The following is a 12,854-nucleotide window of genomic DNA, read 5'->3' on the forward strand; positions in this document are numbered from 1 at the left end:
GTAGTTTTATTGCCACATTTTGAGATTGGAAAAGTAAGTGTTAATAAAAGGAGAATAATGGGTGTTCTGAATAAAATGTCCCACAAAAGGTCTCAAATTTTTGTAGTCAGTGTAATGAGATGTGATCTTAGAAAAGAGAATTATTATAAACTCCTTTAAGAAAGTACTTTGGTTTTTAAAAAGAGTAAAATTGCACCAGATTTTTTGCCTTCACTCTGAAAGCAGCTTATAATTTTTAAAGGAGTCTAGACGTTACTGCATGTGATGGTGAGTAATATTTCCTTAATAGCACACCAAAGTACTCTGTCATTCTGGAGAAAGTAAAACTTTGATTATTTGCTCCATTTACATGAGAGAGACGATTTGAGCTTATTTATAGAGAATTTGATTACTCTCGGGACTAATGAAAGACTACATAGGAGAAATTTCTAAAGATTTTTTTGGAACAAAAAACTTTCACGTCACTATAAAATATATTCATTTCTGATGGGAATTTTCAGTTTTTCTTAAGGCATTAAAAGAGAAGAAAATATAGGAAGTAAATATTTTAGAGCAACAACTAAATTTTTTAAAAAATCTAAGACAGTGAGACCAAAGGAAGAAAAGAGTGAGTTGCAAAACATCCCTAGTATATATCAACCTTACCCTGAGATATTTAGATACTTTATTTTCAATCTGAGTTTTGAACCATATGCTATATCTTTTTTTATGTTAGTGTCTTTTTACTGTTTTATCCATTTTCTATAACATTTCTCTATTTGCGTTTCAAGATATTAAAGGTATTTTGAAAAGGTGTCTTCCAGCTTCTTAGGAATTACTTCTAAAAATCTGTACTTTGGTTTCATATGACTGATGGATATGTAAAAATTGATCTCACTTACATGAAATAATTAATATGGAGTGAATGAGGATGTTATTTTGGAGAAATATAAACAAGATACTTGTCATTACATGATTTGTGTCGAAACTAAAAGGAATGTGAAACACTATATAGCATGATTGTTTGAAAAACCTTTTAAAAATCTGTTATCCTGCCTGATTAAGCATTTTAGTTGAATTTGTTTTTCTAACAAGGAAAAAAATGTTTTCTAAATACCTGAGGCAGGAGAATGTAGTCACATTCTCCTGCCTCAGGTATTTAGAAAACAAGTTTCTAGCTGGTTTAAACTCACTTCTCTGGGGGGAAAAAAATCTTAAATTTGGATCAACAGTGGACTAGTTAGAAAAGATAATTAAAAATAATAGTGAAAAATATTAGACACATGTAAATGCAGTATGTAAATATAATAATTCTGTATCATTCAATTGGATTGAAACAAGTTCTTATTAACATTTTCCCTTTAACTTTTTTCTGCTTTTTTCTTCCAAAATATTTCATTAATTAATTTTATATAAAAAAACAAAATAGGAGAAAGTTATGTATCACACTGAATAGCAGATTGAGAGCAATGTTTATGGCTGTGGTTTCTAATTTCTCTACAAAATTAACTAGCCATGATGGAGTAAAGAGAGAAAGAGTAAATATCATATTCATATTTTTTGGAGCACTTCAAAGTACAGATAGCTTGGTGCTAATTTTTAAGTGCAGAGAAAGCTTATAATAAAATAGACTTTAAAAATAACAAATAAAAATCTGTACATTAAAGATATTTTTAAGGCCTTTCTGTGTACCCAGCACTATGTAGAAAGAAAATTGTGGAGAGAGGAGCCATCCCATCAGGTGTTACAGGTCTGGCCCACTTCAGCTTGCAGGACCATCTCCTCTTTTCCCAAGGGGAAAGTGTCAGTCAGGCTGAAAAGGGCCACAGGCGTCACCAGGGAGACATAGCGCTCCTTGTCCATGCTGTGCTTACCCGCTAGCGCCATAGTGAAGGAATAGAATGGGATTCTGCCTGGACTGTAGAGCTAGTGCTGGAGGCATAATCTTTATTCCTATCCTGCCAGTGAGGGTTGGGAACATGCCTGCCAGCACAAGATGATGTGTTGAAGATCCAGGTCACACTGTACTTGCTGTAGCATTTCTTACTGCGGCCAGTAGAGATTTGGGGCTATGGGTGTGGACACAATAAGGAGTCTCCTTTTCTCATAAAACTGATCCAGAAGTCATAAGACTGCTGTTCTGATGCCCACATTGATATTCATGGTTGCCCAGGTGGGCTCCATGCCAGACCAAGCCAGATTGAATTGACAGACTCAGGCAGGGCTACCCTGTGGCTTGTGGCCACCAATGCAGTACAACTTGCAAGTGGCTCCATAACTATCGCTGCTAGACATTTCATGTAACTGTTCCCTGGGACGTTGAATTTTGTCGCAGCATCTGACTCTTACTTTAACTCGAAATTTGCAGATCCCCTTGTTCTCAGCTCTGTCATAGACTGTGTACTGTATCTTGTGATGTCCTTCAGGAAAATTTGAGTCTAGGGAGGAGGTCTTTTAGAATAACATCAGTAGAATGTTGTTTGCTGTGTCTGTTCCCTCGGGTATCTCCCGGGACACTGAGGACTGTCAGCTTATTAGGATCAGAAATGTGTTCTTTCGTACTTGGGCACTTGATTCTGGGAGGTTCCATATCATCACAGGCTGGTCGGCCGCTCCAGGCTTTGTTGTCCGGTCCCATTTCAGTGTGTATCCTGGCAAGCAGTAGTACTCACACTGGGAGATGAAGTGGGCGTCTAAAGCACTTAAATCCTCCACTTGCTGGCATGGCAAGAATTGGGAGCCACAGGCTATCCACAGGGGATGCTCCCCCTTGTCAGAACAGAGAGCCCTTTTTTCTGTTTTTATTGATCTTTTGTAATAATTGTTTCACTTCGATCTAGAAAATATAATTTGGTCGCCCTGTTTTTAATTACTCTTCATTTTTTTGTTCTTAATGCTATGAAACAAGAATCTCTTCAGTCCTCTCCTTTTACTAAAAACCAAATATTTATTGTCACTGTTTATGCCAAGCTTTGTGTTATAAGTTTATTGTATACTATCTTATTAAGTCTGCACAATAACCCCATTTTATAGATGAAGATTCTCAAGTTCAGAGAAGTTAGGTAACTTGTCCATTCTAACTCCAACGCTTGTGTCCCTAACCTTTATAACACCTTTGCCTAAATCTGTGATTGTGCTGAGCACATCTCTGATTCTCTTCCTTAATGATGAGTTCTATAAGTAGAATTATTGTCACCAGAATTTTTTTAGCATTGTTGTATCTTTTTATGTTCATTCTTCAACATATATTAATAAATACCTGCTTTTTGCAAGATCTTGTGCTAGAGTATGTGGGAGCAACAAACTGACAAACTTTCAAAAAAGAACCAAAGATTGTTATAATCTAATAGGGAGATTATTTTAATAAAAGAATTAACTGTAATAAAAATTTGAAAGTGACAAGTACCAAAAAAGACACATATATCTAAAAAAATACTATAGGAATTTAAAGAAGGAAGATATTACTTGCAACCATTAGTGGAATGTCTAGGATTGGAAGAATCAGAGAAGGCTTTATAAATTAAAGGTATGCCTTAACAACATTTCCTGTCAGATTTTTTGAAAATGTTTGGAGTTCTTGAGCTCAAGAAACTACCGCTGTTAGAGAAAAGTCAAAATGTCTGCATAATCTTTAATGGAAAATACCTCTGGATACTCTTATTTCTCAATACCAGGTTTCTTTCTTTTTAAAAAATATTTTGCAGCCCATAGATCTTTTGTGCTCTGTTTGTTGGCATCTGGAAGTTCTTGATACTTTAATTTAACCACCTGCTAATTTCAAACGTAATATGTGTCTTCAGTACTTTTCTTGAGTTTTCCGTTTTGTGAATCATTCAGTTAAATATTTTTGAGCAGCTCTTTTTGTGCACACTACTATGGTGGATAACATCAGGGATACCAAGGAAGCATAAGAAAGATTGTATCTGGTTTATTAAAAAAAAAATTGTAAATGAAAAATTGTAAAGTAGCATAAAATTAAGTTCTAGTTTGTGCATGAAAGAGACATTTAGTTAATACTGTGTGCAGGTGTTATTGTTAAAGACAGGAGATGTTAGAAGGCAAGATTAAAGATAATTGAGACAGTAAGAAGATATACAGATAAAAGTTGATTCTGTGAAGTTTGAGCTTGGGCTACTGTGGAAATTAGTAACACTGTTCACAGAGACAGGGAAGTTGGGCTGGACATACTGGGTAGATGGACAAGATGAAGTAATGTCAGTGAACAAACCACCCTTCAAAAGGTAGCACTGAAAGAGAAATAGTAGAAGGATAGTAAAGGGAAAATGTGATTTTTTTTTTCCCCTAGATAGTAGAAACTTGTATGTCTTTGAAGAACAAGGAGAAAAAACCAATAGGAAGAGAGAAATTGAAAATGTTATAGAAGTAAGGAACAAGAGATGCATAAAAACGGAGGAGTTTATCACAGGTGGTTTTGTTTCTTTGACAAGTTGGAGAAGGGGTCATTTGTTGGAAGTGATGATAGCAGTTTGTAGTTGGGGGCTTATGTAGAGAAAAGGGAATATATTTACAACAGCCATTGTGGGAAGATTTTGCCAGGAAATCATCAAGATTTTCAATAAAAGAATTGACGGGCATTGGAAAGAGCTTAATTGAAAGTGGATGGCAATTTCTGTAGTAGGGCTGTATATTGTATATTTTTTTTGGTTTGTTTTGTTTTTTAGAGTTCTTTATCACCTTGGAGCAGAAATAGAAAAACTGATGGTAGGTAAGGAAAATGACATAGTGTTTGAGTCAGACTTGAATCTGAACTCCTGTTATACCTAACCATTAGATGCGTAACTTTGGTTAAGTTATTTAATCTATATGTGCCTCAGTTTCCTTATGTCTAAAATAGATGTAAAGCCTTTATTGCCAATTATAGTACTGGATAAGATCTTGTTGGAAAATCCCCTAGCTAGGGGTTCTATAAATATTAGTTCCCTTTTATTTTTTCCTCAAAGAGTGAGCCATAGGCAAAGAATGGCATGGTGGTGTTAAATTAGAAAGTAAGGGTGACATTTAACAGCCTAATTGTAGTTCCAGACTATGTAGAAACTCTAGAGTAGCCAAGAATAATCTATTTGACTGGGCAAAAAGGGGGAATTGAGTGATTAGAGGTTCAGGCATAGGAATGGCGATATGGCACAAGAGAGGAATGGTTCTTTCACTGGAGAAGCCTGTATGTATTGGATTGGAAGTGGATGTGGAGTTGTAGAGAGAAAGGGAACTGGGAGGTCATATTCTGAGGTATATCAATAGGAATACTGGAATCTGTGAAAGCAGTAGTTGGACAGACCTTGATTTGGGTGCTCAAATGTATCGCAAGGATAAAGAAATGAATTCTGATGGGTGGTTTAAAAAAAGAAGAAGAAAAGTAACGATTCAATGAGGGCATTGTAAGACTTGGTGATGAGAAGCAAAGTGAGGATGGTGATTTCATGTTCCTAAGGTGTAACTCTACCCATTCCGTCTGGAGTAGAAGGACAGATGAAATGTCTACCAAAGACAATTTCTGTTTGCCTGGGAAGTTTGAAAGAAAATCTGAGAAATTGGTTTAGAATAAGAGAATTTTCCAATAAGAGGAAAATTAGGGGAATGGAGGAATATGATTGAGTGAGATACATGTAGGTTAAATAGCCCTTAAAGTTCAGATTTAGGATAAATAGAAGATTTGTGTCCCATGGTGGGTCTCTAGAGAAAGGAATAAAGTTAAGCTTTGAGATGGGAAGCAGATTAGAACTAGTATTGTAAGAGAGAGCATAGGATATGGAGTGAAGAGACTGGTCTGGAGTCTTGGCATTGCTATGAGCTAGTTGTGAGATCATGGGCATATTAATCTCTGTGCCTCAGTTACCTTCGCTGCAGAATTAAGAGGTTGAACTAAACTTCTGAGGGTTTTTTAGGTCCCTCTGAGGTTCCTATTTACAATTCTAGAGCAGTGTTGTCCAATTCTGCAAGAATGGCAAGATTGTAATTCTGCACTGTCCAGTGCAGTAACCACTAGCCACATGTGGCTGTTGTGCTCTTGAAATGTGGCTAATGTGACTAGGAACTGTATTTTTAACTCTTTAAATTTGAGATTAGCCACTTGTGCTACTGGTTACCATGTTGGACAGCACAATTATAGACACATCACTCTTGAGTTAATTTCTTTACTAAGTCTTTTATGCCTTTCCAACAGTTGCTATCTGTTCTTATTTTACCACAATTTACTTTTTTTTGTTAAAACACTGGGAAAGGAAAGAAGTATTAAGTCTTGTTTTTGTGTTATCTACTAAATAGCTCATCCATCTACTGTTGAATAAAACTTTAAAAAATGACAGCTAAATATGACAAAGTTATTTTTGACCAATGAATTCTTTTTTGATGTTGCAGTATAATACTTAGACTTAGTGACTAGTTTTGATGTGTTTGGTTCTCTGATATGTAAAATACTAAAAGTGATTCTGTGATTTATTTCTCTATTTCCTTAGACTATCGTTGAACTCTCTGAAGAGCGGGATGGTCTTCATTTTCCACCCCATGCCTCTTCATCTGCACAGTCACCTTGTGGTTCTCCAGGCATGAAGCGAACAGAAAGTCGACAACATCTGTCAGTGGAACTGGCAGATGCTAAGGCCAAGATAAGAAGGCTTAGGCAGGAATTGTAAGTTGTTGCTTTTCAAGGCTCATTGAACTTATATAGTAGCAAAGGTGATCTAAAGAGTGTTTTTAGGCTTATGGAATATAGACGCGTGGTTCCCAGTTGCTAGGCTGTGTCAAAGTTTTTGGTAGTATTTGCCAAAGTGAGAAAAATAAGGAGACTGACATAAGGTTTTCTTAATGTTAAATCTTATCAATTTAAAGGATGCCCTTTATTCTGTATCAGTTTAAAGCATGCCCTATTTTTTTAGTGTTAGGATGTCCTTTCTTTTATAAAATAATGTTTTTCCTTGGCAAATTGAGGTCTGCTTAATTTTTTAATTTTTGCATTTCTTGAAATCCAAAATACTGGCAACCACTGATACAGATCAATAAGTTTAGCTTTTTTAAAATTAATGTTCTAAAAAACTGAATTTTTGGTATACAGTATTACAAAAAAATAATTTTGTGTATCTTCTGCATTGAGTAATTGAAATGCCTGAGTCATGTATCAGTACTTAGAAATGGTAAATATTCTGGTTGGTTAGTGCTGATGAAATTAATATCTGTTTAACTTTCAAAGATCATTACAGGAAAATCAGTATAAATGTCACATAGGCATTCCTTGGTAAATCACATGGAAAGAAATAACCGGTCTCTGCTGGAGATTTTTTATATTGCAGTTTAAAAAGAACAAAGGAGTTTTGTATTTTAGGCTTTTTTTCTTTCTTTCTTTCCTTTTTTTTGGTTTGTCTTCCTGGAATTTGGGCTTTGGAGTATAGATTTTAAATTTAAAACCACAATATAACAATTAAGTTTATTTACTGATTGTTTAAAGCAGTTAGTTTAAGAAAGTGGTTGAATATGCAAGGTAGAAAAAATGTACAGTCCATAGGAAAATTTGAAAACAAAAAAATACAGCTTTCATTGTGAATGTCTGCATTATTATGTATCTATTGAAGTGAACACGCCCAGGATATTCTATAAACAGCTGCACCATGAAAATTAGGGAAGAGATTGCTGTTATTAGTTTGACTGGCAGTTAATGGATAGCCTAAACAGTGAACACTAGTTGGTTCCATATAATTTAGCACAATCTTCTCCAGTCTTTAGATAAAGCATGCAATTAGAACTGCAGTGATGGCTGTGAATTCATTTAACATTTTGCACTATATTAGAATTTGATTTTAAAATAAAATTTACTTGGGCATAGTGTTATTCAAATTCCAAACAACTTAGAGACATTAGTAAAATTTGGTCTCATACGCTGATTGGAAAATGTAAATGAATAGTTTTAATGAGTAAATAAATATGCCAGATATAGCAAGTGTTCCCAGTAACTAGCATTACATCAAATACCATCTCATATCTTTGTTGTCCTTTGAAAATGTGTCCCTTCTTAGATTTCTTCTATTAACATTTGTTTTAAGTGTTTTTGTTGGGATAGATCTTTACTAAAGTGATGAAGTATGGAATCATGGTGGATAAATTTAGTTCAGGTTGCCTTATACCTAATGGAAATAAATAATTGTAATGAGAACATGCAAATTAACTAATACCATACTTGTGGGTGGTACATGATAATATAATTGATTTGGATTTATTAACATACAGAGTAAAAGTATAATTTGCAATTTGGATAGAACAAGAAGTAATTCCTTATAAATTTCACTTCTAAGCGGTAGTTAACACTATCAAAGGCTTCCTTTAATAATACTCTCTGTCTCCATGGATCCCATGTTTCCAAAGAGTTTTTCTCTCACACAAATTCTTTTTTAAAAAAACAGCTTTATTGAGATATAATTCCTATATAAGGAAATTTATCCTTTTAAAGTGTACAATTCAGTGATGTTTAGTTTATTTAGAATTCTGCAACCATCACATGCTGTCTAATTTCAAGACATTTTCATCACCCCAAAAGGAAGCTCCATACCCATCAGCAGTCACTCTCCATCCCTCTTTGCCCTCGGCTCCTCAAAACCACTAATACACTTTCTAGTTCTATAGATCTGCCTATTCTGGACATTTCATATAAATGGATGCATACATTATGTGGCCTTTTGTGACTGGCTTCTTTCACTTAGCATAATGTTGTCAGGGTTCATCCATGTTGTACCATATAGCAGTACTTCATTCCTTTTTATGGTTGAATAATATTCTCTCACATGGATATACCACATTTTGGTTACTCATTTATGAGTTGATGGACATTTGGATTGTTTCTACTTTTTGGCTGTTTAAATAATGCTCCTATGAACATTCATGTACACATTTTTGTGTATACATATATTTTCATTTCTCTTGGGTATTTACTGAGAAGTGGAAATGCTGGGTCATATAGTAGCTCTATGTTTAACCTTTTGAGGAACTGTCAAACTATTTGGCTGCACCATTTTACATCCCCACCAGCTATGTATGAGGGCTCCAGCATCTTGATATCCTCACCAATGCCTGTTATTATACACCTTTTTGATTATAGCCATCCTAGTGGGTGTGGAGTGATACCTCATTGTGGTTTGACTTCCAGTTCCCTGATGACTAATAATGTTGAGTGTCTTTTTCCTTTATCTTTAATAAATTTATTTATTTATTTATTTATTTTTGGCTGCGTTGGATCTTTGTTGCTGCCCACAGGCTTTCTCTAGTTGTGGTGAGCGGGGGCTACTCTTTGTTGCAGTGTGGGATCTTATCATTGCAGTGGCTTCTCTTGTTGTGGAGCATGGGCTCCAGGCATGCAGGCTGCAGTAGTTGTGGCATGCGGGCTCAGTAGTTGTGGCTCGCGGGCTCTAGAGCACAAGCTCAGTAGTTGTGACGCATGGGCTTAGTTGCTCCGTGACATGTGGGTTCTTCCCGGGCCAGGGCTCGAACCCTTGTCCCCTGCATTGGCAGGTGGATTCTTAACCACTGCGCCACTAGGGAAGTCCTGTTGAGTGTCTTTTCATGTGCTTATTTGCCGCTTGTATATCTTCTTTGGAGAAATGTTTATTCAGATCCTTTGTCCATTTTTAAATTGAGTTTCTAGGTAAACTTTTTAAAAAAAGTAAAATTAAAAGCATTGAAATTTTTTTTTTTGATAGTTTGAGGGGTTTTTTTAAAATTTATTTATTTTATTTATTTATTTTTGGCTGTGTTAGGTCTTCGTTGCTGTGTGCGGGCTTTCTCTAGTTGGGGCGAGTGGGGGCTACTCTTCATTGTGGTGCACGGGCTTCTCATCGTGGTGGCTTTTCTTGTTGCGGAGCACGGGCTCCAGGCACATGAGCTTCAGTAGTTGTGGCATGCGGGCTCAGTAGTTGGGGCTCGTGGGCTCTAGAGCAGAGGCTCAGTAGTTGTGGCGCACGGGCTTAGTTGCTCCGCGGCATGTGGGATCTTCCTGGACTAGGGATCGAACCCGTATCCCCTGCATTGGCAGGCAGATTTTCAACCACTATGCCACCAGGGAAGCCCAAAGCATTGGAATATTCCTCAAAAAGTTAACTATAGAATTTTTATATGACCCAGCAATTCCGCACCTAGGTATATCCCACTAAAATTGAAAACGGGGACTCAAACAGATACTGGTATGCCAATGTTCATTGCAGCATTACTCCCAGTAGCCAAAAGGTGGAAGCAATCCAAATGGCCATGAACAGATGGATAAACAAAATGTGCTTTAGGCACAATGGAATATTATTCAGCCATAAAAGATGAAATTTTATTACCTGCTACAACATGGATGAGCCATAGAAACAACTTGCTAAGTGAGATAAGCCAGCTACAAAGGACAAATATTGAATAATTCCACTTAAATGAAATATCTTTAATAGGCATATTGAGAGAGACAGAAAGTAGATTGGAGAGTTACTGCTTAATGAGTATAGAATTTCTCTTTGGGGTGATGAAAAAGTTTTGGGAATAGGTAGTCGTGATAGTTTAACAACATTGTAAATGTAACTAATGCTGCTGAACTGTACACTTAAAATTGCAATATTATGTTATATATACGTTACCACAATAAAAAATTTGTTTTTAATTTTTAAAAAAGCATTTAACAATCTGTAAAGAAATATTTGTAAGAAATACTTATAAATCACAAAATGTAATAGCTTTTCATCAGAAGAAATTTTAATGGTACAGTCATAAGAAAATAAAATTAGCCTTTCCTAGTATTCAAATAAATTCAAATTAGAACAATAACATGGCATTTTTCAGTTGTTAAATTGTTTCACATATAGGCTCTTTTATCCTCTGTTGGTTGCATTATAAATTTGTAATGAACTTTCTGCAGGGCAGTTTGACAGTGTATACCAAGGACCTTTAAACATGTAATGTACTTTTAGAAATCTGTCCTGGGGACTTCCCTGGTGGCGCAGTGGATAAGAATCCACCTGCCAATGCAGGGGACATGGATTTGATCCCTGTCTGGGAAGATCCCACATGCCGCAGAGCACCTAAGCCCCTGTGCCACAACTACTGAGCCTGCGCTCTAGAGCCCACGTTCCACAACCACTGAAGCCCGTGCGCCTAGAGCCCGTGCTCCACAGCAAGAGAAGCCACCGCAAGGAGAAGCCCGTGCACTGCAACGAAGAGTAGTCCCTGCTCGCCACAACTAGAGAAAGCCCTCACGCAGCAACGAAGACCGAACGGCCAAAATAAATTAAAAATTAAATCTTTAAAAAAAAAAAAAAAAGAAATCTGTCTTGAAATATACAAGGCTTTATGTGTAATGATTTTATTTGCCAAAACATTGTTCATTACAGTGAAAATTGGAATCCACTTAAATGAATAAATTATGGTTCCTCTCTCAATGGGAATATTTCTCCATTAAAAATTAGGGTTTTTTAAAAAATGTAAGCAGATGCATGTATCTTTTCGAATTAGTGTTTTGTTGGGTTTTTTTCCAGATATATAACCAGGAGTGGAAATGCTGGGTCATATGGTAGTTCTATTTTTAGTTTTTTGAGAAACCCCCATACCGTTCTCCACAGTGGCTGCACCAATTTACATTCCCACCAACAGTGTACGAGGGTACCCTTTTCTCCACATCCTCAGCAACATTTGTTATTTGTGTTCGTTTTGATGATAGCCATTCTGACAGATGTAAGGCGGTATTTCATTGTGGTTTTGATTTGCATTTCCCTGATGATTAGTGATGTTGAGCATCCTTTATTGTGCCTGTTGGCCATCTGCATATCCTCTTTAGAAAAATGTCTATTCAGGTCTTCTGCCCATTTTTTAATTGGGGTGTTTGCTTTTTTGATGTTGAGTTGTATGAACTGTTTATATATTTTGGATATTAACCCCTTATCAGTCATATCATTTACAAAATTTTCTCCCATTCATTCAGTAAAGTTGTCTTTTTGGGTTTTTTTGTTTAGTTTTGTTTTTTAATTAATTAATTTATTTATTTTTGGCTGCGTTGGGTCTTCGTTGCTGCGCATGGGCTTTCTCTAGTTGTGGCAAGCGGGAGCTACTCTTCGTTGTGGTGCGCCGGCTTCTCATTGTGGTGGCTTCTCTTGTTGCGGAGCACGGGATCTAGGCATGCGGGCTTCAGTAGTTGTGGCTCGTGGGCTCTAGAGCGCAGGCTCAGTAGTTGTGGCGCACGGGCTTAGTTGCTCCACGGCATGTGGGATCTTCCCGGACCAGGGCTCAAATCCGTGTCCCCTGCATTGGCAGGCGGATTCCTAACCACTTCGCCACCAGGGAAGTCCCTGTCTTCTTGTTTTTGCTGTGCAAAAAGACTTTAAGTTTAATTAGGTCCCATTTTTTAATTTTTGTGTTTATTTCTTTTGCTTTAGGAGACTGATCCAAAGAAATATTGCTATGATTTATTTCAAAGAATGTTCTGCCTATGTTTTCTTCTAGGAGTTTTATGGTTTCTGGTCTTGCATTTAGGTCTTAATCCATTTTGAGTTTATTTTTGTGTATGGTGTTAGAGAATGTTCTAATTTCATTCTTTTACATGTAGCTCTCAAGTTTTCCCAGCATAACTTATTAAAGAGACTGTTTTTCTCCATTGTATATTCTTGCCTCCTTTGTTGTAGATTAATTAACCATAAATGTGTGGGTTTATTTCTGGGCTTCCTTTTCTGTTCCATTGATCTATTGTCTGTTTCTGTGCCAGTGTCATACTGTTTTAATTACTGGAGCTTTGTAGTGTAGCCTGAAGTGAGGGCACATGATTCCTCCATCTCTGTTCTTCTTTCTCACGACTGTTTTGGCTATTTGAGTCTTTTGTGTTTCCATACAATTTTTAAGATTATTTATTCTAGTTCAGT

The 12,854-nt window shown here is 36.4% G+C and overlaps 1 protein-coding gene and 1 pseudogene across 10 annotated transcripts in view; one reads left to right on the forward strand and one right to left on the reverse strand.

Moving 5' to 3' along the window:
* CCDC88A (coiled-coil domain containing 88A) overlaps positions 1-12,854 on the forward strand; it is a 125,160-nt gene that overhangs the window by 50,082 nt on the left and 62,224 nt on the right. For all 10 annotated transcript variants that reach the window (XM_059943311.1, XM_059943312.1, XM_059943313.1 and 7 more), the window contains exon 8: positions 6,453-6,625. In XM_059943311.1, the coding sequence (XP_059799294.1) occupies positions 6,453-6,625 (173 nt within the window). The remainder of the gene's footprint in view (positions 1-6,452; positions 6,626-12,854) is intronic.
* LOC132377276 (sushi repeat-containing protein SRPX-like) lies at positions 1,717-5,444 on the reverse strand (annotated as a pseudogene).

Source organism: Balaenoptera ricei, chromosome 13 (assembly GCF_028023285.1).
Source record: "Balaenoptera ricei isolate mBalRic1 chromosome 13, mBalRic1.hap2, whole genome shotgun sequence".
In the NCBI taxonomy this organism is placed as follows: domain Eukaryota; kingdom Metazoa; phylum Chordata; class Mammalia; order Artiodactyla; family Balaenopteridae; genus Balaenoptera; species Balaenoptera ricei.